The 23957-nt window shown below is 43.5% G+C and overlaps 1 protein-coding gene across 4 annotated transcripts in view; it reads left to right on the forward strand.

Annotated features, from left to right (window-relative positions):
• The window catches only part of PDZD2 (PDZ domain containing 2), a 143358-nt gene that overhangs the window by 81856 nt on the left and 37545 nt on the right, over window positions 1-23957 (forward strand). For all 4 annotated transcript variants that reach the window (XM_065662077.1, XM_065662074.1, XM_065662075.1 and 1 more), the window contains 6 exons: window positions 4544-4686; window positions 5299-5431; window positions 7527-7694; window positions 20488-20599; window positions 22503-22651; window positions 23621-23740. In XM_065662077.1, the coding sequence (XP_065518149.1) occupies window positions 4544-4686; window positions 5299-5431; window positions 7527-7694; window positions 20488-20599; window positions 22503-22651; window positions 23621-23740 (825 nt within the window). The remainder of the gene's footprint in view (window positions 1-4543; window positions 4687-5298; window positions 5432-7526; window positions 7695-20487; window positions 20600-22502; window positions 22652-23620; window positions 23741-23957) is intronic.

Here is a 23957-nt window from a genome sequence, read left to right on the forward strand (position 1 = left end):
CTTCTTGAACACAGTACAGTCAAAATCAGTCAAACCCCTTTTACTCCCCTGCAATTAGCTTGGTGAAAGAAAAGGGGGGAAAGAACAGCTCCAGTTTATTTATTTATTTACTTATTTATTTATTTTTCTCTGCACTCTGAGGAAAAAACGTTCCTTTTTGTTTTATTAATGATGTGCTTATGAAATGGAGCATTTGATGGTATGCACTTGGAGCAGGCAGAAGGCGAGCTTCCCCATGTCGTGCTGGCAGCGTGCTTCCTTTCTGATCTGCACCACGATAGTTTATTCCAGATGTGGGCTCGCTCTGAACAGAGGCTGCCTGATGCACAATGGCTTCACGGTGGAGAAGGATGGCCTGTGGGGACCTACTTGAAGCTGCCAACTGTATTCTCTATTCTCACTTGCGGTCTGTTACATAAAATGGCCCATTTTTTCCCCCGCTTGCGATTAATCCAAGTAGAATATTCATACTGTATTAAAAAAAAAAAAATTAATTATTTGTAGCTCAGGCACTTTGAAGTTGATCAGCTTCAAGTGGAAAAATCTGGTCCAAAGGGCTCCCTGCACGAAACAGCCGAGTTAAGAGGAAAGTTGTATCGCCTAAAGGTGATGTAACTGCAGAGAACAAAAACCAGTCATTAGCCCAGCTGTAGCCTGGCCTGGCCATTTGTGCTTCTGCTTGCTCTGTGAGGGAAGTTAAAAAATGTAGGTCTGGAAGGGAGTTCAAGAGATGACATGGTCTCATTTCCTCCTCTGAGACCGTCTTTGACAGATGTTGGTCCATTGCGTCCATGAAACCCTTCTATTGAGAGGAATCCACAGCCCTTCTGCATAAGCAGGTTTGCTGCTGCCAGTCTGGGTTAACAAGCAAAGTCCTTGCAGTTATCTGAGGAGGGTTAACATTTGCTCCCAGGAGATGAGAAACTAATGTCTAAAGGGAAATTTGGCTTCTTATGCATTTGTCACTCTCCAAACAAGCATGGATGTCTTTCTGATTGTCCATCTTGGCTGAATCTCAAATGAATTCAATAGAAGTTTCTGGATTATCATATACAGGTATTTGGCCCATGTTATCTAGTGAGTCCTTTCCGCTTGGGTTCTCGAGTGTTGATGTTTATTATTATGACCTGCCTTTAGTTAAGGGGTATAGGTTGATCTTCTTCCTGTGAGTGACCTGGGTGTTGCCTAGTCCCTGGCTGCAACTGATGCTGGTAGTGCTTCTCTCTCTGTCCTTGCTGAGGATGTCTGGAGTTGAAGATACCTGGCTGGACTGGCATTAGCGTATCTCTGTGCTTGAAATGTTTTTGCACTCAGAGATGTAGGTGCACGTGTGAAGATTTATTGTGTCGCTTATGAACAAAACTGGAGGGGTTATTCTAAGTCATATATAAGTGAAGCCTGAGAATTAATTCTGAGAGGGTGGAAAAGTTCAGATGTTAATAGGAATATGCAACTGGCAACAGTCAAGCAGCAACCAGAGTTGTGCAGCTCATCAGAGCAGACTGGTCAGCAGTTAAACTCATCCTCCTCTGTGCAGGGATTATGCAGGCTCTGAGGACAGTGACATCAGACCTGCAAACTGCCAAATCTAACTGCACTTGGAGTTTCCCTTGGGTATTGTAAGTCGCGAGCTTCTAGCCTCTTTGTTTATGAAGAAAAGCTTGAAAATATGAGCCTTTAAAAATTTCAAAATTAAAGACATGCATCACTCTGCCTTTTTTTTTAAATCTTTTTTTTCCTTCCTTTTTTTTAACATTTAGGCTTTGTATTGTTGAACCTGTGAATCTCCAATAACTCAAGAAAATTGTTTTTAAGTAAAATTTAAATGCACCTACAAATCCTTGGAATTGGCCCAGAGCTTTACTATTAAGGCTTTCCTGCAATGGAGTGACATAAGATGCACATTCAAAACAGCAGCGTTTTGTAGTTTTTGTATCCTGTGCTGCTCTCTGCAAAGGAGATAGCAGCTTTATAGGGAAAAGAAGGGGTTTCTGCTTTCTTCCAGAGGTCTCAAGCAAAGGCTAGCATTCTACTTTTTAATACTTAGCTTTCAAAATCTTGCAGTGACGTAGCTCGAAGGTACTTGTGTATTCGTGGGGGGCCTTTGCTTTGTAGAACATGGTTAAATGTAAAGCTATGAATGTTTTATGAAGTAGAGGGAAAGAACAGTGAAGGGATCTGATTTCTAGTCAGCACCGAATTGTTTATCCCAGTGAAATGCATGCAGCTGACTGGTGGGGAGTCGAGGGACAGCCTTTTCTTGTTTTCTTGATGGTGACCATGTCGCTTGAAAACGAGTAAAAAGAGAGACATGTTTGGGTTTGTGCCAAATGGTTTCCTTGTCTTTATTGTGGCTGCATTCTGCCATCCACATTCGGACCATCTAATGCTTTACTTTGCAAGTGCTTTTGATTCCAGTGGGAGTTCAAGGGGAATAAGATGGTGTTTGCATCAAGAGCAGCAGAGTCTTGCCATGTGCTGCTATTAAGTGCTTTGCTATGTAAACTAATATTTGAGAGTGGGTCAGTTAGGAATAAATTTTGGATTTTTTAATAATAAGATGTAGGATAGTGAGGAGTGCTGAGGAATGCAGACTAGGCACTGCACATCATGGGCCTTTGCATAACTTGCATTCCAGAAAGCTTTTGCAAATCATTAAACACAATTTTATGACCACATTGTTAAACTTTATTGGAGGGTCTGTTTCCAAACTGGATTCAACAATGGGACACTCGGAGTGGCATCTTGCGGGGAGAATAGATGGTCATCATTACAGCCTCAACTAGACTGGGGGAGGCAGAGAGATTGCGTTTCACTGTTGAACTGTTTTCATTATGAGTGCAAGGTACTTTATAGAAAGAAAGCCTCTCTGGAGTTTTTTCGTGCTGTAGCTTGATTCTGGTTTTTAAGTAGATAAATATAGTTGACTCTTGCCCCTGCATTTAACACGATGTCTCATGTATCACTCTAGTTTATCTCAAAGTATTCTCTGTCCTGGCATGTCCTGTTATTCAGCAGCAGACAGGGCTTTTATTGCACTGAGGATCCCAGTTAAACATGTTGGAATATTGCCCATAAGCATGACTTTCAAATTAACAGATTACCCACAGGTGTATATGTTTTCAGCCTCAGTCTTTTGGGTTACCTCTTAAGATGTCTGGTTTGTTTTTCCCTGTCTCTCCTACTTGTGTTCTAGGGGCTGTATAATATTATTATTTTTCACTTTGTTCTTAAGATATCCGTGTAGATACTGACCCCTTTGTTCTTATATTTGCAAAACTGCATCTTGCATTGCAGTTAAAAGTTTCAGCATAGGGTCCCAGTGACCAGCTAAAAACAAAAACGTATTTTCTTCACTTAATAAAGGCTCTGATAAGCCTAAAATCCGCAGGTTGCTGCCACAACCCTTGGGTTTGCTGATATATTTAGCAGTTTCACTTCTCAGAAACAGGCAGCAATTGTACATGCTCTTCACAGTTTGGCATGAAATTTTAATCATCTTTGCTACTTAGCTGTTTGCGTACTGCGAGAACGTTACTTGTGTGCATAACAGACCCAGTTGGAAATAGCTGACCTGGTACCCGGTGGCTACAACACATGGCCTAAAAATTGCCTCCAAATTGTGCATTTTGCTGTCTTGCAAGCTTGGAAACTTCCTAGGGTTTCTCATAATTCTGTTATCCTGGTTATTGCCTTCTCTGAGAGAGTCCTGGCAATTGTCTTACATGTCTTGCTTGCTTGCTTGGTTTTCTCTTTCTTTTCTACCTCTGCTGATACCTGCCACACTTGTGTTTCCTTGTGCCCCATCCTGCTGGTAGCACTCATAGGAACTAGCTTCTGCATTTGTATTGCTCTGGAGTTTGTAAAGCTCTTTTGGATAAATACTTAGGATCATTAAAAAAAAATAAATAAAGATGTCATAAACATGGCTTATTAACTTGTTTAACCTGAAAAGTTATTCACTGTGGTGGGTAAATCTATTACTTACAGTCTGTAACACAGCTGTCCAATAAGAAATATTTGATTGGCAGCTGATAATTTGAAGCTGGTATTTTCTTTCCTATATCTGCAATCCTGCAAACTCCCCTGGAGGGGGAAATGCTGCAGTGTGATGCCAGTCTGGTCCCTGCTGTCATAGCAGCAGCACTACTGGGTGTTTGAGGTCCCCCTTGAACAATGTACACCCTTGAATCCTCTACAGCTCATCCTTGAGTTTTGGTGATGGGGTTTGAGACTGCTGGTTGCTTCGGGAAGGATCGGGGCACTGAGAGCAGGACCTCTGTGTGGCTCAGAAAAGCTGCAAACGGCCCTGCAAGGAAATCTCTACATACTGATCCTTCTCTGTGCTGCCTCCTTCTTTCTGCCTCCTCCGCTTGGACCTCAGCTAACACAGCAAGCCTCAGCAAAACCACCCGTATAGCTTGAGCTATACAGATACATGGTGATGGGCAGCAAGATGCTAAATAGCTCCCTACTGTACCCTCCCAGCCCTCTCTCAGTGTCCAAATCCAAATTCAAGAACTCTCTGCACGTTTTCTCTCAGCGAGAAGGTTGCCGCATATGGAAGATGCACATCCTGAAGGGGACGGACGGGCTGGGAATCCAGATAACGGGAGGCAGAGGGTCAAAGCGATCCCCTCACAGCATCATTGTCACCCATGTGGAGGAAGGAGGATCTGCACACAGGTGAGGCAATGGTGGTCATGTGGGGGTTGGTGTCATGGGGCATCCGTGGCCACTGCTGTTAGCCAGACTCATGAGACACATGGGGTTTTGCCCTCCCTTTGTGTGAGGGTGAGAATATGGCACTTTAATCTTAACAACTTGGTTTTGTAATTGTAAAAAACCACTTGCTCGGTGATGTAGCATAAATCAAGGAGCCTGATGGTTTCTGGGGCTTTTTCACCAAGTCCCTTTTTGGAAGATGGTCCTTCCCATGGGATTGGCAGTGGATGAGTGTGGGTTGTGCAACCCAGGCTGCTCACTGCCAGCCCTTTCCCTGTTCCTGATGGGGTGGAGACAGGGTTCACTTCGCCTCCCTGACTCTCTCCAGGAGGGGCACCGAGAAGGTTTGAGGGGTCTTAGCCCTGCAGAGAGGGTGGAATGTCTCTTCTTCTAACAATAATTTTCTTGGGCACCTTTTTGAGCCACTTTTTTGGGGCTAAACCACATAGTACCAATTGATGCAAGCTTAGCATCAGCCAGATCATTTTGTCCATGCCTCCGTGTCCCACTGCATGTAGCCTGGCCCCAGGGAAGGACCACCCTACAGCTCCGTGTTCCTGCTTTGTTTCGCAGGGATGGCAGGCTGACGGCAGGCGATGAGCTCCTCATGATCAACGGGCAGTCGCTGGTTGGGCTCTCCCACCAGGATGCTGTGGCTCTTCTTCGCTCAGCTGCTGGCCTGGTGCAGCTCGTGGTTGCTAGCAAGGTACAGTCCTCTCCTTGGTGATCTCCTGAGTATACATCCATAAGGGTTTGTGAAGTGCTGAGTGGAAAGGGCTTAGTTTTGATGGGGAGTCGCAGGTACACACTTGTTCCCCTAAATTTAATGCACAGCTATGGGAAATAGATCAGTAGCTGCCATAAATCTGTGGCAAATCAGCAGGGTATAGATCAATTTAATCATTTGCTTGTATTCTCACTGTCATTCAGTGTGCGAATGAGTGTATTTATTCATGCAGACATTACTTAAGTTTTGGGCAAAGCCGTTTTGTTAAAGTATGTGCTAAATAAAGCAGGCTGTTCTCAGCCTCTCCTGCTTCCTGCCTGTGTAGCCTTCATAGCTCTCAACTCTTGTCCTATCTGTGTGCCTGAGGTCTCTCAATGATGATCTCTTGGCTTGAGTTCCTTATTTTGTCGTTGGTAATAGCTTGGAGTGGAGCTCTTGAAGATAAAGGAGTGTGAAATTTCAGGGAAATGAGAGTGGAACTCATTTATCAGTTGGGCTCTTCGTTCTGCTTTCGTCGCAGGAGAGGTTGAGAGGATATTACACAATATTTTTCCTTTGTTTAAGAAAATCTTGCCCACCCATGTTTGCTCCCTTCCCTGGACCACAGCCTGCTATAGCCTTGCTTGGGTTGATGTAGGTGTTTGGTGGGTGGCCAGTGAAGTCCCAAAAGTGCCTGGGGTCTCAAAGAAGGACCTGTCTGCAGGTGGGCCTTTGGGGTGGTAGCAGAAGCATCTTGGGACAAAGGGACCACTGATAAACCTGCATTTCCAGGTGGAGGATGAAGTTTCAGCAAGCAGCTGTATCAGTGTCTTTTAACTTTTTATTGGATTCATCTTTACATTGCCCCAGCCAACCCGATGCAGGTTTCTGCAGGTTTAATGCCTGGGTTTTGGCTAACCAGCATGCTTTATGCACATGTGTTTGGAGAAGAGGTTCTGTCTCACCATATTCAAAGTGAAGAGCCTATAAATTCTCTTAACATTTCAGTTAGACAGTGAAGTTCATTGAAGACCTTCTGTAGGTTCACAGCCTGGTATTAACCCCACTGGTGTTTACTCTGGAAACAGCATGCTTTGACCTGAAGTAGGTACATTTTCTATTTCTTTTAGACAGTTAGACTCTCTGCCAAAACGCAAGGCAGTAGACTGCATAAATTTCTCCTTAAAGTTATTTGCTTGTTCATGTGATGATTGCATCAAAATAATAATCGAGAATAAGTGAACAGCATAAAACTTCACATTCCTGATCAGGCTGTGAATCTGTCTGGCCTGTGCTCTGTGCACTTGGGCAGTGTTCCTGTCCCTGGGAGGAAGACTTGGAAAGGCAAGCAGTGGGAAATCCAGCCTCTGCCATGTTTCAGGCAGTCTCAGAAAGGGTGTAAGTAGGTGAAGTATTCCACAGCAGCTCCCTCTGGGCATTATTTGTTGGTATGGGAAAGCAGCCTTGCAGTTTGGCCTGGTGAGCATTCCTGAACACAGCATTTGTTCTGAAAGCATTAAAATGAGAATCTGGCCACTGCTTTCAGTTGATGCACACCTTTGCCTCCCGGAAAAGGTGCCAAAGACTGGAAACAGATCCTGAAGCATCAGGACTTGAGTTGGTATAGGATCGGTTTGGTCAGTTTTCATTTTGTTCTCCTAAGGAGGGTTGTCTGTCTATTACTATGCATGTAGATAGAAAAACATGTGGAGGGAGCATCCACAGGGAGGGAGCAGGAGTGCAGAGTGTGATTTGGGATGCAATGAAATGAGTAATGAGGTTTGTAAACTCCTAATCTGCTCGCAGTGACATTTAATAAAACCAAAGCGGGGAGGGGCAGGCTGCTGGAGAAGAATACATTTTAAATTTTCCTGTATGAAATTTAAATGTTTTAGGTGTGCATCGGCCTATGTTTACTATATGTGCCCTTTGAAATGGGGTCTGCTTTTTGTAACTGAACCAATAAAGTTTGAGCATGTGTAATGAGGGGAGGATTACGAGAGAGGTCTCCTGGGCAGATGAAATGGAGCAGTTTCACCATGGTTTTGATGGTTTTCTGCACGTAATGTAACATATTTTGTTGTCTCTTGGGTAGGAATCTGCTGAAGGGGATTTTCTGAAATACCCATCTACCAGTTTGCCAGACTTGCTTAGCACTTGCTCAGTCCAAGACTCTGTCTCTTGCACTGACAATAAGGAAAATGAAGAGCCAGAAGAAGAAGATGCGAAAGGAGTGAATGCATCTCCTGAAAAACCGGTCATTGTAAGTGTGGCTTTGGTGTGGTGTTTACTCTCTCCCTTGGTGCCCTTTTGCATCTGTCACATTCTTCTACAGCCTGACACAAAGCAGGTCCTCCAGACAGGGCAATCCCACCCAGGCCTTCTTTTCATGGGACGTGGGTGACAAGCTGCAATGGGGATGGCATCTACTGCAGCGTCTGCCTTCTCTGCTACTGCGCTGCAGCAAAGCACCAGCACAGGGAGCCGGAGATCTCATGTCCTCCAAGTTTTGTGGCAGTCATGGTTTTATTTTTCTCTCTGCTGCTGGATTGTTTTCCACCACTTCCACTGCTTTTGTTGGATCTGATGCAAAGTCTCTCACAGTCCTTACGCAGTAACATGCTCTGCTTTCCCCTCCTTTTGTAACTGAACTTCTTTAACAGTTTCTGATCCAGGTCTTCAAGTTTTTATTTGCTCTGTTGAAGCCAACACTTTTAGGGGAGAGATACGAATTTCTGGCTGTGAACTGCAACTGAAGTTCCACTGAATAAATGCTGCCAGTTGATAATCTCACTTGCATTCCCTTTAGGGCTGCATTAAGTAGAGATTAAGTGGATCGTTGTTATTTATTTGTAATGTAGCAACTCTCTGAAACTTCATTGGTGTTCTGAGTTTCTGTTGTATTGTACAGACAAAGAATAAAATTATGTTTGCTACTCTAAAGAGCTTGCAGGCTGGTTTTCTAGCAAGGGAAAGCAGGTGGATTCACTTGAAGCTCTTAACCTTATTTTCTGTCCTTGTCTTTTTTGTCCCTCTTTTCTGCAGCAATTGTAATAAATCTCTCAAACCTTTGTATGGCTCTGATGTGATACTGATTTGGTGACTTGTTTTGATTTTGTACTCTTATACTTTCTCAGTTCTGGGCAAAAATACTGCTTCCCAGGACAAGTCTCATGCTATAGTCTAACTGATGCTGATGCTCAATTCTTACCTGCCTGTTATCTCTCGGTCTCTTTGACTCTATGCTTATAACAGTCCTCATGATTGCACAGTTCTTTACTGTGACAAGTTTTGGTATTTCTGCACTGTCTTCTCTTCCATGTGCCAGACTGTCTTCTGTTCCATGTGCTTCCTTTGGGGTGAAGGAAAGGAAAAACAAATAAACCAGGGATGCTTTGCATGCTGATCATGGTGTAGTGTTTGTGTGCTAACTTGAGTGGGCATTCTTTTGGCCATCAAAATACTTTAAATTCCTATATGTATCGTGTTTCAAATTCTGATAATTTTTCATAAGGCTGTGGCTCAGCAATGCTTAAACATAAAAATCAATTTTGTCAAAACTTAAATTATGCGTGGCTTCAGGATGCAGGTCCTGGCATTCCAGTAACTCTTTTGGTATATTCTAGATGCTATTTGTCACTTGTTTTGCTCGTGATTCCAGAGCAAGGCTCTGCTTGGTTTTCAGCAGTGGCTTTGTTATTGGGTGTTTCTTTTCCACATTAACATAATGATAAGGCAAGCTTGAGATAGCTAAGGTGCTTGCCACCATGAAGACCCAGCCGCAGGAGCCTGCCCAGAGCCCTTCAGCATGGACATGAGTTTGGAGCCTGCCCCTATGTCTGTCTCAGTTCTGCTGCAGCTGGCAATGGTGGTAGCCCAGTTCTGAGCTGGTTTGCTTGCCTGCCTATCTGGCACTCTACCCCCTAATAGCAGTAGCTCTGTACTTTGATAATGCAGCACTGGGGAATGGAGAGGAAATTGCAGAAATCTGGGTGCAGTAAACACATTAGAAGAATAGTGGCAAGATTTATTCTTCTTTGTTTCTATTAGTTCTTTTTTGTTGGTGGGGATGTAATTCAGAGGGATGTAATTAGTTATTAGTGACTCTCAGAACATCATCTCTTTTTTGGCTTGAGCTGCACATGAAATCCTTTTTCTTCTAATCCAAAGCACAGGATGCCTTTGCATTCCCCTTGTAATTGCTGTCTCAGAGTTGGGATTGCCGACAGGGCTCTCTGCAGCCCACGGTGAACAGTCTGTACAGTGTAGACCCCTTGACTCTACCCACAGCCTGGTCTATCCTTATCACATCACAGCAGCCTGAGCTGAGCAAATCCTGCGTGCCACCAGGCAGGATGCAGGAAGGTAAATGTATGGAAAAGATAAAATTCACACGTCTTCTTTTTCCACCTGACAAGATAGGAAGGGTTTTTCATAGCAAAGCTTAGAAGCCGATTTCAAGGTCAGGATGAACCTGATTTTATTTTACACACATGTGTATATATATAGTCATACAGATGATTATTTCAAAATTGCTTTGGAAATTACTGTTCTTTGCTGTTCCCACTCTCTTGGTGATACATCTTCTCTTTCATATATATTCCATTATGTTTGCACTGTAGGTAAGGATGACGATGTGACTGATGATTAAAGCAGGAACTAAGACGGACCATTTTTAATCAGTTAATTGGGTCAGTGTAGGTGAGCGGGTGGTACTCAAGGTCTATACCAGGTAGCTGGAGCTGTGGTCTTAGATTTGAAACCAATTCTCAACCCAGCTCTGACGAGGAGTTACCTTCCTTACCACCATTTTCTCACCTCTGATGAGAGGTTAATTAATTTTCTTGTTTACTGTGCAGGGCTTTGTAGAGGTTCAAAAGGATGTTGTCGGGTTCTGGGTGCATAGGTAACAAGAAGTAATTCAGAGTGATTTATTATTAGCCGAGGTTTCACTGTCCCTTTTCTGACCAGCACAGTGCTTATCTAATTCCATACTAATACTATGTTCTGATAGTACAAAATTTGCAGGAGCTCTTAGGGTTGCTGTTAACTTCACTATGAATATAATTCACTGCTGAGTATTCAGAACCATAATTTGACTTGCTGTTAATGCCTTAGCACCTGATTGCTTAAAAAGCTGAACAAAGCAGAAAAACATAATCACTTGAACTGAGGTATACGTGCAAATTTTCATCCTTGTAGTTATGTAGAGCTCCACTGGAGGCCCTGAGGAACCTAACCTAAGCTGTCTGTGCTTTGAGACAGAGAATAGACCAGGGACCCCAGAAGGTTTGTTACAACCTGGCTTACTCTCCAATCTCATTTCTAGGGGCTAAAGTTTCCTCTGTGAGCAAGGTCTTTAAAACTCTTTAAGTTCTGCTCCAGTGTTTCCAGGGACGGAAATATAATCTGAGCTGGTCAGCTTCCCCAGGATATAGCAGAAGAGTTTAGTGACACCTGAAAACTAATTTAAGAGAAATAATCACTTTTAAGTCTCACTTGAAAGTCCACTTGTTGTGCTCCCTTAATTAAAGTTTCATAGTACAATGTAATTGGAGCTCTGTTGTTACACAGTCTCCTTATGTAAAGCCCTGTTTAACAGGAAACATCCCTTAAAGTTCTAACTTCAATAAAACTTGTGCTGCCAGGCAGAAAAAGGATTCCATTAATATCCTTGAAGTGCATTTCTTTTAGAGCTAGTTGAGCCAAAATGGGTCTTAACTTCAGCTACGAAATACCAGGCCGCAGAGTCGTGTTATGCTAAATTCTCCTGTGGCACTTAGGGGATTTAAACCCTTCCTCCCCACATCCCGCAGTCCATATTTTGCCTTGAGCTGTTGATGTTGGTATTTTAAAATGTCATTATTTATGTCTGAGTGAAATAGGATGATATGATAGTATTTGCCTTTGATTTATTTTTAATTCTAATTCACTTTTCCTAGTATTTCTGTTGCCTGAAATTGAATCTGTCACTGTATTGCTGGCTTGCAGAGCATCCTGGGAAATGAACTCTAAAGAGAAAGCAGGTCTGCCAAGAATTTGCCAAGTGTCTGATGAATTTAAGGCATTTTAGGTCTCCAGACAGAGTCATGTGCCATCCTTAATTGTTTCAAAAGTGTTTTGCTTTTGTTTCTGGTAGTGCTCTGTTGTTCAATATATGATGATCCGAGTACTTTATTTTTCAGGTGTTCACCTTCAGTAACCAGCTTCATGTTAATGGCTTGAAATTGCAGAAAGTTACTAAATACAAGAAGAGGGTGTCTGCCTCAGTACTTAATATTGCGCTCTCCCTTTGGTATCTGCCACTTACAACACTGGAGACAGCACCCTGAGATGAGTCTGTTCCGTACAGATTGGAATTGTACAAGAGAGAAATTTCTTATTTGGGAAAGGAGGTCATGGTTACCCCCACATGTCTGGGGGGGAAGCTGGGAAGAGAGGCAATTTGCCTCCCTATGCCCAAGCTCACCATGCAGACACAGCCTCTGGCAGCATCTTCAGCTGCATGACCCCTCTGCTGTGGAGTGGCCAGCCCCTTTAGGTCATGTTTAATCATGTTGCGTTGACCTGAAGTGTTTGATGTGTACCTTCACATGAGCAGTGGACTCTGTTGCATGCAGAGACAGCCGTGACCCAGCAAGGTTTTGGTTCTAATGCAAGTAATAGAAACAGGATGTCTCCAGTTAAAGATTTCTTGCATGAGTGGGATTTCCTTATCCCTGCCAAAACCCACTGGTGTTTTTTTGCAAGACATGTAGCTGAAAATGGATAAATAAACCTGTTCTGTGAATATAAAGCAATGCATTTGTATGACTCCCCTTCCTCCCCGTTTTTGTTTTTCATCTGAGCTGTAGGACTGCTTAGGTATTTTCTGTCATGAGCATTTCTGTCTTACCAGGGGATCCATGTGTAATTACCTGTAGCCGTGCAAGCATAATAAGGAAGAAGATAACAATGCCGTAAGTTTAAAAACAGTCTTGGGGTCAAAAGTTCTTCTGGAAACACTGGGAGAGAATTTCAGAGAAAGCATTAGCATTGAGAAGGAACAGGAAGCATAACTCAACAATTAAATGTGTGCAGAGCGTGGGGAGGGGCCCTCATTACTTGGAGGACTTGAGCATTCATTCCCATTAGGGCACTACAGCCTCAAAAGAAGTTGCTCACTCCTCAAAATGCACCAAAAGGCTGGAAAAAAAAGGCAGGAAAGACCTTTTGCTGGCAGAAATCTGCCTTGCAATGAAGTATTTTGCTTGGTGGTGATGGGGAGAAGATGAAGAGCCGGTATGAGATTTGGCTGTGGCCAGCCCTGGTCCTGGAGGAGGGTTTAGTAACTCCTTTCCTTTTCATAGTGAGGGCCAGCAATGTTTGCAGATCCTGCCTCCTGTCACATCGCCCTTGCAAGGGGCAGGCATGGCCAGGGTCCAGCTGTACCTTAGCATGGCTTGGAGCTGCTGCTCAGCTGTAAATGCTGTATTTGGCAGCACTGTACCTTTCTGAGTTAGTCTTGTCCAGCATATCTGTGAGCCTGTGCCCATGCAGTGCCCTTCACTCATGCTGTAGCTGAGCAGACATACTGGGTCCGACAGTGACTCCAAGTATAAGCTTTTAGTGTATAAGTAGTTAGGAATCTGGGGAAGAGAAAATGACAAAATATTTGGGACAAAATATTTGCCCAGTATGGCTGTTCTTATCTTGTTTCCAGAAGGCGTATCACATGCAAATAAGCAACTGCAGTTTGTCTTATTGCCAGGGGGTTGTTCAGTGACGGGCTGATGGTGGTGGAGCAGGGATTGCAAGAGCTTGGGGAAGGTGTGGGCACACATCACATGAGTTCAGGGAGGAGGAAGAGTGGTGAAAGGCCCCCAGGGAGGCAGTGCAATTGAATTACTGGTTTTCACACGTTCTAAAATTGACCTGTCAAGGAGACATTAATGTGAATGTGTTCTTCAGGTCAGGAGGGAGTAATTCAGCAGCAATCGCATCCTTCCATGTGCCTGGCTCCCAGCCCTTCTGGGCCACTTGCTACTGCCTCTGTGTTAAAGGCAAGCCCAGAGAAAACTGTTTCGCCCAGAGGCCAGTGCTCTGAAGGGTTCCCTGTAGATACGATGCAGCCTGCAAACTGTGAAGTATCTCCTGTTGCTTGGGCTGGTGGAAGATAACCTTTTTGAGATGACCATAAGTACCACACAATGCCCAGAGTTATAATTTTTGTTCTTCCTGTGTGATGTGTTTGAAAGCCGAATCAACAGAGTAATAGAAACACGTTTATCTACAGTACAGGTTCTGCATGGTCTTTGTTTTTGTGAATGAGGGCTTTTCCCATAAAGCAACAGATACAGTACAGACTGTCTCTCCTTTGGCTGTTTGGATAGCTTCCCAGTTTTGAAGGAGATGAACAAGCTAAAAATAACCCCCTCATGGCACTGGAACAAGAGAGATGCTGTCACAGCCATGCGGTTCACATAAGGATGATTAACAGAAGGATGATAAAGGCTGTAGGATTTGAGAGTTAGCGTGAATGTCATTATCGTCACATCTGCAGTGTGTGTATCTGCATATTCTTGAGCACGTATACAGTCCAGTCTTGGTTGGGCTTTGTTAAAACTCATTTGAGATGTGCCGTTCTTAAATAAATGTGGACTGTATAATATATGAGGCTTTGGATCCTTGATTCAGGTATGAAAGACACTTAATGCATACATATTCCATATTCTTGTGTACTTAGGATGATATAAAACATGATTTTGGAGCTGAAAACCAAAGCTCTCCACCAGCTGTGTCATGGGGATGCTTTCTGCAGCTGTGGGTTGACATGGGTATTAGGAAGGTCTTGCTTTGTTCTCAGGAGAGGTTTTTATTCTGAGGCCTGGTTATTGCTTGCTTTGTCCGTGACCATGAGTGAAAAGGTTGTCATTTAAAAAAGAAAGAAAACAAAAAAACAGCAGAAGCAATCTATTGTTTGTCTTGCTTTTCGTCATACGTAAGCTCTGGATTTGTGCTAAGCCATGAATTGAGTGTTTATTAAAGAAAATAAAGGAGGACCTGAACCAGCTTTTCACACAACTTGAGTTCCATGTTCCCATGTTTGTCACCTCTGTTTACCAGGACCCATTTTCTGGTACCTGTCTGCAGCACATGGAGACATCTCGTGGACACCGACTAAACTGCATGCAAATGTGTTGATATTTGGGGGGAAAAAAGGATAAACTGCAAAAAAAAAAAAAAAAAAAGAAAAAAAACCACCAAAAATACTAAAAACAAACAGCCCCAAAACAGCAGTGATCTGCTTGTGCACCATCTCAGAACTGTGTGCATTTGATTTCCTTTAGCTAATCTGTTTCTAATGAAAGCTCTTCTTCTCCAATCTATTATGATTATCTGGTCCAAAAAGGATTGGTAACTGTTAAGCTGGGAACATCTTGCTATTTCCAAGGAATGTGTTGTCTGTGATATCTGTTTCTTGGAGAGCTTAGCTGCATTAGCCATTTCCTGCATTTCTTCCTATTTAAAAAGGATATTTTTAAAGTTTTGTCTCTTAGAAATATTATCATTAATTTTAGCAACTATTTGGAAACCTGAAAAGGAAGTGTGCTTTGCTTAACTGCAGCCCTGACCAAAAATACAACATTGCACCAGTGAATCTTAGGAGCCAGCCCAGCTGGGATCCTGCTACATCAAGAACCAACTGGCATCCTCTGGACCATGATCGGCACACTGGGGCTTCTGGTATCAGACACACTGGAGAAGGTTTTGGAGTGTCTGATACAAAATATATAGATAACTATTTATTTTTTATATATAAGTATATAGACAAAATGAGGGCATTTTTGGAAGATGAGAGACACTCAGCTCTGCCATAGTGCTTTTCCAGTTTGTTTGCCAAAGGCGCATGGGCAGATATTGCTGCTAGCTTTGTGCTGGCGAGTGCCAGGTTATGTTTCATGTGCAGGTTTGTATGTGACTGCTCTATAGACTTGGTAAAAAGCAATAAACATAACCACTGGGGTTTTATATCTCCTGGAGCTGACAGTAATGCCCTTTCCAGCAACTACTGCATTACAGTGAACACTTAGGGGGTTGCTTTTGAATGCAGGCGTTTGGTAGAGTGACAGACCATGCATTCTTAGAGACCACTTTTAAGGCTTTTGCTTTGTTTATTTGGCATTTCCACCTATTCAAAAAGTAGGGCAGCTCCAGTTCTTGACTGTTTATCAGATTTCCTGATCTCCTGCTGCACATGAACAGGGAGTTTTCCAACACTTTCTTTATAATTAGGTACTGGAGGCCTCAGGTTCCCATCCCTTTTGCTTGGGCAGGAGGAAGCACAGTCTGCACCCAGTGGTACCAACATGGGTAATTCCCAGGCAAGCTGCTGGGGAAGGTGGCCGATGCTTTGTTTCAACAGTTGTGCTAAGTTAGCCCAAATCTGAGCCGTCCTGGAGCTTTGCTGGAGGAGCGTGCCTTGGACAACGTGCAGAGCTACTTCACCAGGATTTTCTAAGATGCCAATTAAGGCACTGAGTTAGTGCTGACCATGGAGATGATATTTGTCATCTTCTCCATTTGGATCTCTGTGTTTGTACTGTGACAGAGGAGAGCAGCAATGCAATATCCTTTGGAAAAAGGTGTGTCCTGTACCTTGCACCAAAACCAGTTAAATCTGGGTTTAATTTGGACTTGTCATTAGCCCCATGACAAGTGGGTTTCCTTGGCACTGGGAGGTGCTGTGTTTCAGAAGGGTGCCTCTGGGCACTGTAGCCACTGATGCTGTGCATCCTGGCCTGCCTGACTCTCCAGCATTTCGGCATCTTTTTGCAAGCCCTAGAACAGAGCAGTAAGCCACAGAAAACTCAGTGCTGGCCGAGATTATAAAGTCCATGGGCTCTGCATCATTTGCAGTGCTAATGCTTGTAAATTATAGTGCTGCATCTTGTAATTTATTTGAGAGATGGATTCAATTAAATTCGATAAGAGCTAATTTAAAGACAAGGTATTTTACTTTCTGTGCAAGGTAAAAGGGCCTGCGTCCAGATGCATTTAAGGCTTAAAGCATGCTGTGCTCCATCAAGCAATAAATAATTGCACAAACAGCTAACAACTAGAACTATAATAGACCTTGGAAGAAAATCTTCAAAATTTTGGAAAGGTTAAAGCCTTTAAGGCATCAGCCGGTCTCAAAGCATGAAGAGGGAAGACTTTGTGCAGGGACGAGGTGAAACCAGATTTGCATCAGGCATTTTGTATCTTTCTCTGAAGGGTCTGGTGCTGGCTGCCCTAACACAGTGGCATTGGGGTGTTTCATGATTAAATATGTTTGGGGTGGTGCTGCTTAAGGAAAAACTCTCCTGGCTGTGTCATGACCAAAGAAGATGAGGAATTATCCCATGGAGCTTGTGGAGGGTTGCTGTGTGTAGGGGCACGGCCATTCTGCTTTCACACTGCTGTTTTAAAGAAGGACAATGGACTTGCTAGTGAACTTGCTTTGTCAGTGCAGGAAGGGCTGAACATGGCATGTGACATACAGTCTAATTCTCGCTGTTTAACTCCCTATCAGGTTAAACTTGTCTGTATGCTGCTAGCGCTCCTCTGCCAAGGAAGCCGGAAGGTTGTGCCATGGGGAGTCAAATGGGCTTGCTGATGGCAAAGGCAGCAGCTTAGGAGCTCTGCAGCAGCAGCAGTGAAGCAGTTTGCTTATTAAATTGTATCATCCCCTGTGTGCTGCCTTGATCTTGTAGATTGGTGACGATTGCCAAGCTGTTTGCGGTTAAACAATGCAGGCTCTCGTAATCCTGCTCCTCATCTTGCCTAATTAGGGCCCTGGTCATGCTGGAGCTTTGCCCAAGTGAGGACTCCAAGGGCAGTGGTTCGTTCTGGTGCGGTGCCAGGACCGCGTGTTCATGATAGCGCTGTTTCCTTTGAAATCAATTGAGATGTCACCATCACTTGATCCTGGAGCTACTTAATGAACTGGCAAAATGAGCTCTATTTTTAGATCTCCCTCCAAACTACTGTGCATGTTAAAGCTTCCCTTGTCCTTAACGCCAGGGTGGTGTTGTGCAGGATTTATTGGTTTAGTTTAATAAGAGGCGTACAGAACTAAAATAATAAGCTCCATTTCCTTGAAAGTGAGGAAAATTAAAATGGCATGGTTAAATCTGGGCAGCCGTCTCAAGACAGTAAAGCGATACGTTCATGTGTGGCCAGAAGGATAAGGTGGAGCTGGGATTTTCTTCTTGTCTTAGTTACGAGACAGCCAAAGATTACAGACGCACGACTTCTGGGAGTTCTTGCAAGCTTTATGGATTGGATTTCTAAATGTTTTCTGAATAGGATGAAACTTTGGTGGTTTATTAGACAAGCTCAACAACTTACAGAACATTTGCATCGTTGCAAATGCTAAAGTGTCTTCCCCTATGTGTTTATAAGTGGTGTCAGAAAAGTATTTTTGCTAAAATGAGAAAGAAACACAGACATAGGTGATTCAGATGTTTTTACTTCTTATTGTAGTCTGAAGCCAAGTTGGATAAAATGTAATTTCAGGAAGCTACCGAGAACGCCTTGAGGCTTTCCTTGGCATTGGTATTTGCGCACACATATACCCTTCTGTGGATCACACATGGGGTTTGGAGGTTTGCTGTCTGTAGGCTCACAGCCTCCAGGATTGCACAGAGTTGAAGGGGAGAACAGGGTGCACGGTTTTAATGCAGGTGGCAATTGTCTCCTGTTTTAACTCTCACCCCAGTAGATGGAAATGTATGTAATGGCAGAATGCATCTGTACTTTGCTTCTGTTGCACAGTCAAAATAAATAAAAACAATGAAAGCTCCAAACCCTCTGCATCAGAAACACAAGATGTGCCAAATGGGTCACTCCTGAACCCAGGCTCTGGGTGCAAATTGTCTGTGGCAGTGGTGATTGCAGCTTCTGTCTGTACACTGCTGCAAATTAATTCAGTTTCCCCCTGGTGCTCTGAGCTGAAGGAAACAGTCCAGCTGGCAGTTATGTGGTCTCATTAGGTGTAACTGCGCATGTCCATATGTGCCACAAAACCAAAGCTGCTCTACAGATCTGGACCTGAGCTGGGTTGTGCTGTGCTCCAGAAAAGGTTAGGTTGGACCCATCCCTGTCTGTTAGGATAGATAAACAGCAAAACTGGCTTTGGTGAGGCATCCCTCTTGTTTTTCTTCAACCTGATGCTTCACATATTTCTCCACCGCACAGTTAGCACTGCCCTGAGTACTGATTGTTTTGCACACCTTTAAAACCATCAGCTACATGATTTTTGTGTGTTTGCATAAATACTTTCTACCTTTCTAAGAAGAAGGCATTTTCACTGTGCGCTCTTGATACTCTCATTAAAGAGTATTTTCACTTGTATGGTAAATTACAACATAACTTTTGTGTGATCCATGAAGTCCTGGCTCACTTCTGAACACTTCCTCTGTCTTTTGAGTATCTCTGTCTCTCATAGAGAGAGTTTGTGGTGCTTTGGCTGTGGGCTAATCCCTGATGGTTTGGGTCTCTTGGGTGGGTTTTTGAATCTCATTTCTTGATTTTTTTTTTTTTTTTTTTTTTGGTGGAATCTCATGCCTCATTAGGATTGCCAAATCATAAGCTCTTGTTTTTTCAGACTGATGTGGTTATTTTCTTATACATATGAACGTGATTACATGGAGCTGTGATCTTCAAAGCATTTGATACTACAATTGGACTCTGAAGTAGCTGCTGCAATGCCTTGAAAAATCAACAAGAACTAGCTAGGTTGTGCAAACTATGTGTAAATTACATGTAGCTATTCATGTTAAAGGGAAAGGAGTAAAAAGCAAGTTTCCATTCCAGCCTCCTGTTATCTGCCAGTTTTACGTTTTCCTGAAGTTTTTACCCTTTGAACTGAAACTATGAAGCCTAGGCTCTCTGCAGAAGATAAACTTGTGTCTTCCTTGGTTTGGGGATAAGAGGAACTTGGAGATAGGAGATAGGTGCTGGGGAAGATTCTGCTATTTTTGAACTTGAATAGTGGAAGTAGTAAGAGTGTTCAGTCATTTGGGTGGGATATCTTTTAAGCTGACTTCTAGCAGTTTATATAGTACATTAAAAGTATAGTGCAATGAACTCGTTGTATTGGGAATTCTGTGATCCTTGCCGTGAGCTGTCTGAATAATCACACAGAGGATGCATCGTGGGTGATGGGGTGAAAATGTAGAAGAATGAGTATCTCCAAGGGGAGCGCGTTCAGGATCACTGTGGAGGGGCACATCTAGGACAGGGCGGCTGCTGTAGCTCAGTAAAGGGAGCAGCATGTGGAGGAGATCACCAGGCTCTGCCACAGGGCACGGCTTGAGGAGAGGCTTTGTGGGCTTTGTACATGGACAGCTCTGTTCATCCCTGGCCATGCGGCTGTGCTGCTGCTGCTCATTGTCACCTTGTATTGTCACCTCCAGCTAGGCAAACATGGAGGTAAACAGGCTCAGTGTATTTTACTCAGGGTGGCAGGGGTTGCTATTCCATGTGCAAATTCAAGTTGAGCATTTCTACTGCTTCTCTTGTAAGTGCTTAGCTATATAATTTTCATAACTTTCTGTTAAATTAGCTTTTCATCCATCACGCATCAGCGTTCAGCCCCAAACACTATCAATAAAATAACATCTTTCTAAAGTGGTTTTTTTTTTCGCTATGATGTCTTTGGAAGCTTGCTGAGCTGAACAAACTGCAATAAAAGCAGCATTAAAATTTTGTTAAAATGCATGTGGAAGCACCTGAATGAGGTGCCGCTGGTCCTGGAGGCATTAGTGTGGTACCCTGCAGAGGATCTCTGTCCATAGTGAGCTGTACCTCTACCCACTGGTAAAATTTATGATAACAACCATAGGCATTGTGGGAAATTACTTGCAGAAATGTGTGCTGGCTTAATATAATGACATGTTTTGAAGAAAAAGATTATGTGCAGTGGAATTTTCTGACCCTTAGTAAAAATGAGAGGAATTCCATCAACCCTTCAGGTTTGCAACCAAATAATTATAAGTTTTTTAATTTTATTTTTATTTTTTTTTTTTTAGGTAATGGAAACTGAGAAGTCTCAAGATCCACCTTGTGCAGAAGTGTCCAAAGGCAGCAACCCAAGTCCAAACCTGGGAAGTGGCATACTGAAATACAGAAGTCGATCCCAAGGTAAAGCTGGGTTGATAAAAGATGCCAATTGTAGAATTTTTATATTGTGTATTGATTTTAAGTAAAAGTGAGATAGGATTTCTTTCATTTGGAGATCTTTCCTTTGGAGATCATATTAGTTTTATTTGGAAGGGAAGTCCCAGCATTCCCAGCCAGGTCCCAGCTAGGGAAGTTCGTGTTCAGCCTCCTGAGCTGAATGGACAGAAAGGTGAAGCTTTTCTCTTTTTTTCTTCTTTTCTCTGTGTCTTCTTCCCTATATATTTCAGTATGTTTTGATGCTGAGGTGGGGAAATATATTTCAGCACACCATCATCAAAATACCCAATATGGCAAATACTCCCTAGATTTTCTATTTCTTTGCCCCCAGGTTTTAAGAGTAACCTGTGTGCAGCATTCTATCATGTTCTGATTCCTGTTTCTTTCTGAAGCTCCATCCCTGCTGTCTCAGCTTAATTTAGATTTACTCTGATATTTTTAGCATCCTCCAGGGAGCTCCTCTGCCTGTAGCCCCTGGCTGTGTGTTGGAGGCTCACTGGGGATCCAGCCCTGGTTCCTGTGAGTGGTGATTGCCCTGGGCTGTGGGTGAGCTTGGGCTGCAGTGTGGGAAAGGAAACTGCATTCAAAGATGGTCAGAAAACGCAGAAATATAACTGTTCTTCTAGAAGAAGAGAGAGAGATGTGAAAGGAAAGGGTTAACTGTAAGTGCCAGGAGGGTTTTAGAATGAAAGAAGTGATAGGATGCTGGGTCCTGCCAAGATAGCTGTCCTGGCTGTGTGCACCAGCAGCAGTGCCCTGTGTGCCCAGAGGAGGAGAGCTTTAAAACCAGAGGTAATTTCGCACTCCAGAACAGGGAGTGGATTTAAACTGCGCTCTTGGACAGTGGGTCCAAATTCTGCCTATGGATGTGGCAGCAGAATTGCTTTAATGCCGAGTGAAAAGAAGTGAGTGCCCAGCTCTGTGCCCCTTTGCTCCTTGGCACTGGCAGTGATGCTTGCATGGTCCCTGGGCAAGGAGAAGGTGGAAGGAAATGGGTTTGGGGATCTCCTGAGCAAATTTACAGTGGGCTCACCTCACCCCATGGCTTGCGAGCCCTGTCCCCAGAGTAAAGACAGGAAGGGCAGTGAGGATGAGGGGGAAGCATATCTGTTCCTTCCTATGGCAGCACAAACTTAGAGTTGGTTTAAGGTAATCTTAACACCACCATAATGAAATCCAGCTTGTGTGAATTTAGCCTGTCTGTTCCTTGGGTTTTCATGTGTAAAATATGGGTTAATGTCCCTTCCCTGCGTGATAGCGAAATCACAAGGATGAATGTTCAAGAACTGCTGTGACTGGGGGTCCTGTGGGGACCTCAAAGAAAATGAGGATTGGAGGAGCCCTGGTGTGAGGAGCAGGGTACTCTGCGGCTAATTACAGGATGTCCTTCAAGACAAATAATTCTGTTTCTTACATGAACTCTGCAAACTCCTCCTCTTTAAGATGACTAGGCTCATTGCCAGAAGGAAAGAAAATAGCATTTCATTGGCACATTTTTCCTTTTTCCATTCCAGAAAAAATTCCCTTGAAGTGACGTGACACCTCCAGAAATGAATACTGCTACAGTGTCAGGTCTTTTAATTTTAAATAAACGAAGCTGAGAGCTAGTGCACTGGCAAATGCCATTGGGTGAGAACAGCTGAATTTCTTTCCTGTCCCTAAGCTACCAGCTCAATTATCTTCCGCTTTTGCTTACTACTGTGAGCACTGGTGCTGTGGAGTTCAGCATCACTGAAGGATCGTAGAAAACCTGTGACAGCAGGAGGAGATTTTTAGCTGGGGGTAATCAAAACTATCATAGAATGCTGGTAAGAGGATAAAGCGGCTCTGAGATGTTTGAGGGATGTGTTTCTGTGGTTTTCCCAAGGTGCTGGATCGCGTTTGGAGTCAGTGGGAGAAGACGATGAGCTGATGGTGGAAAATGGAGAATCGACTTACGAAATAGCAGTGAAATATTCCCGAGGTGGAAGAAAACACTCTCTGCCCCAGCAGCTGGAGTCAGCAGGAGCCAGGCAGGTGGGTGCAAAGACAGGGCTGGCTCTGAGCATCTCGCTGTGCTTGGTCCTCCGAGATCTGTCTGGAGCTCATAGACATGAGGGTAGTGAAACAAGGCCATGTAGGTACACAACAGGGCGGAAACCAGGCCTGCACCCCAAAATGGGATGTGTTGGCCACCTATGGAGAATTTCTTTACTCCGAGGATAGTGAAGGGGACACTTAGTGCTGCAGCTAGAAGATCCCAAGACTAATCTTACAAGAAGAGCCTATGAGAAAGATGGAGAGAGACATTTTAGAAGGGCCTGTTGTGGTAGGACAAGGGGTGATGGTTTTAACTTAAAGAGGGAAGATTCAGGCTGGACGTGAAGAAAAAATTCTCTACAATGAGGGTAGTAAAACACTGGCACAGGTTGCCCAGAGGGGTGGTGGATGCCCCATCCCTGGAGACATTCAAGGCCAAGCTGGATGTGGTTCTGGGCAACCTGATCTAGATGAAGATACTCATGCTCATTGCAGGGGGGTTGGACTAGGTGAGCTTTGAAGGTCCCTTCCAACCCAAATGACTCTATGATTGTGTGTTCCAGTTCCAGAGATGTGAGGACTTAAGCCAAAAAATCCTGCTTCTCTTTATTTTAATGATTTGATGATGAAGGCTTTTTTCTTTTTTCCTTTATTTTTTTTTTCCTCTTGTAAAACAGCTTAAGGACTTCAGTACATCATGAGGCTGCCCTTAATCTTAATCTTTTTAATCTAAATTTTGACTGGTACATTACAAAATGATCCTACTGTGCAAAATGCTAGAAAATTACTGTGGCAAGATTCACTTTGAGTGTAATGAGCTAGGATTTCATACCTCGAACATTTTTCTGAATATATCTCTGAGATCCTCCTCTCCCTCTCTCCCCAACACATGCAGTTTTCCTGGTGTTATATCCTAGTGCCTGTGCCAAGCAATGAGAGTGACTTCCCATTTGCTATGTTTGTTAGGACTACCATATAGTGAAGAAATCCACCCGCTCCTTCAGTGCTGCCCAGGTGGAATCTCCATGGAGACTGACCCAGCCGTCCATCATTTCCAACATCGTCCTGATGAAAGGGCAAGGCAAGGTGAGGATTTCTGCATGTGGCTGGTTTCTCACATGTAGCAAGAGTTGACGTTTTAAGAGGTGTCTCCTATTGCCCAGGACTTCCAGCATTTCTCGAGGTGACCCATGATAATAATGGTAATGATAAACAAATCCCATTTTCAAATGTAAATACCGAAGTTACACCTGCAAAATGCAGGAGAAGTGATGTTTGTGTCTGTCGTGGTTTAAACACACTT

The sequence above is a fragment of the Lathamus discolor genome, chromosome Z, assembly GCF_037157495.1.
Source record: "Lathamus discolor isolate bLatDis1 chromosome Z, bLatDis1.hap1, whole genome shotgun sequence".
Classification (NCBI taxonomy): domain Eukaryota; kingdom Metazoa; phylum Chordata; class Aves; order Psittaciformes; family Psittacidae; genus Lathamus; species Lathamus discolor.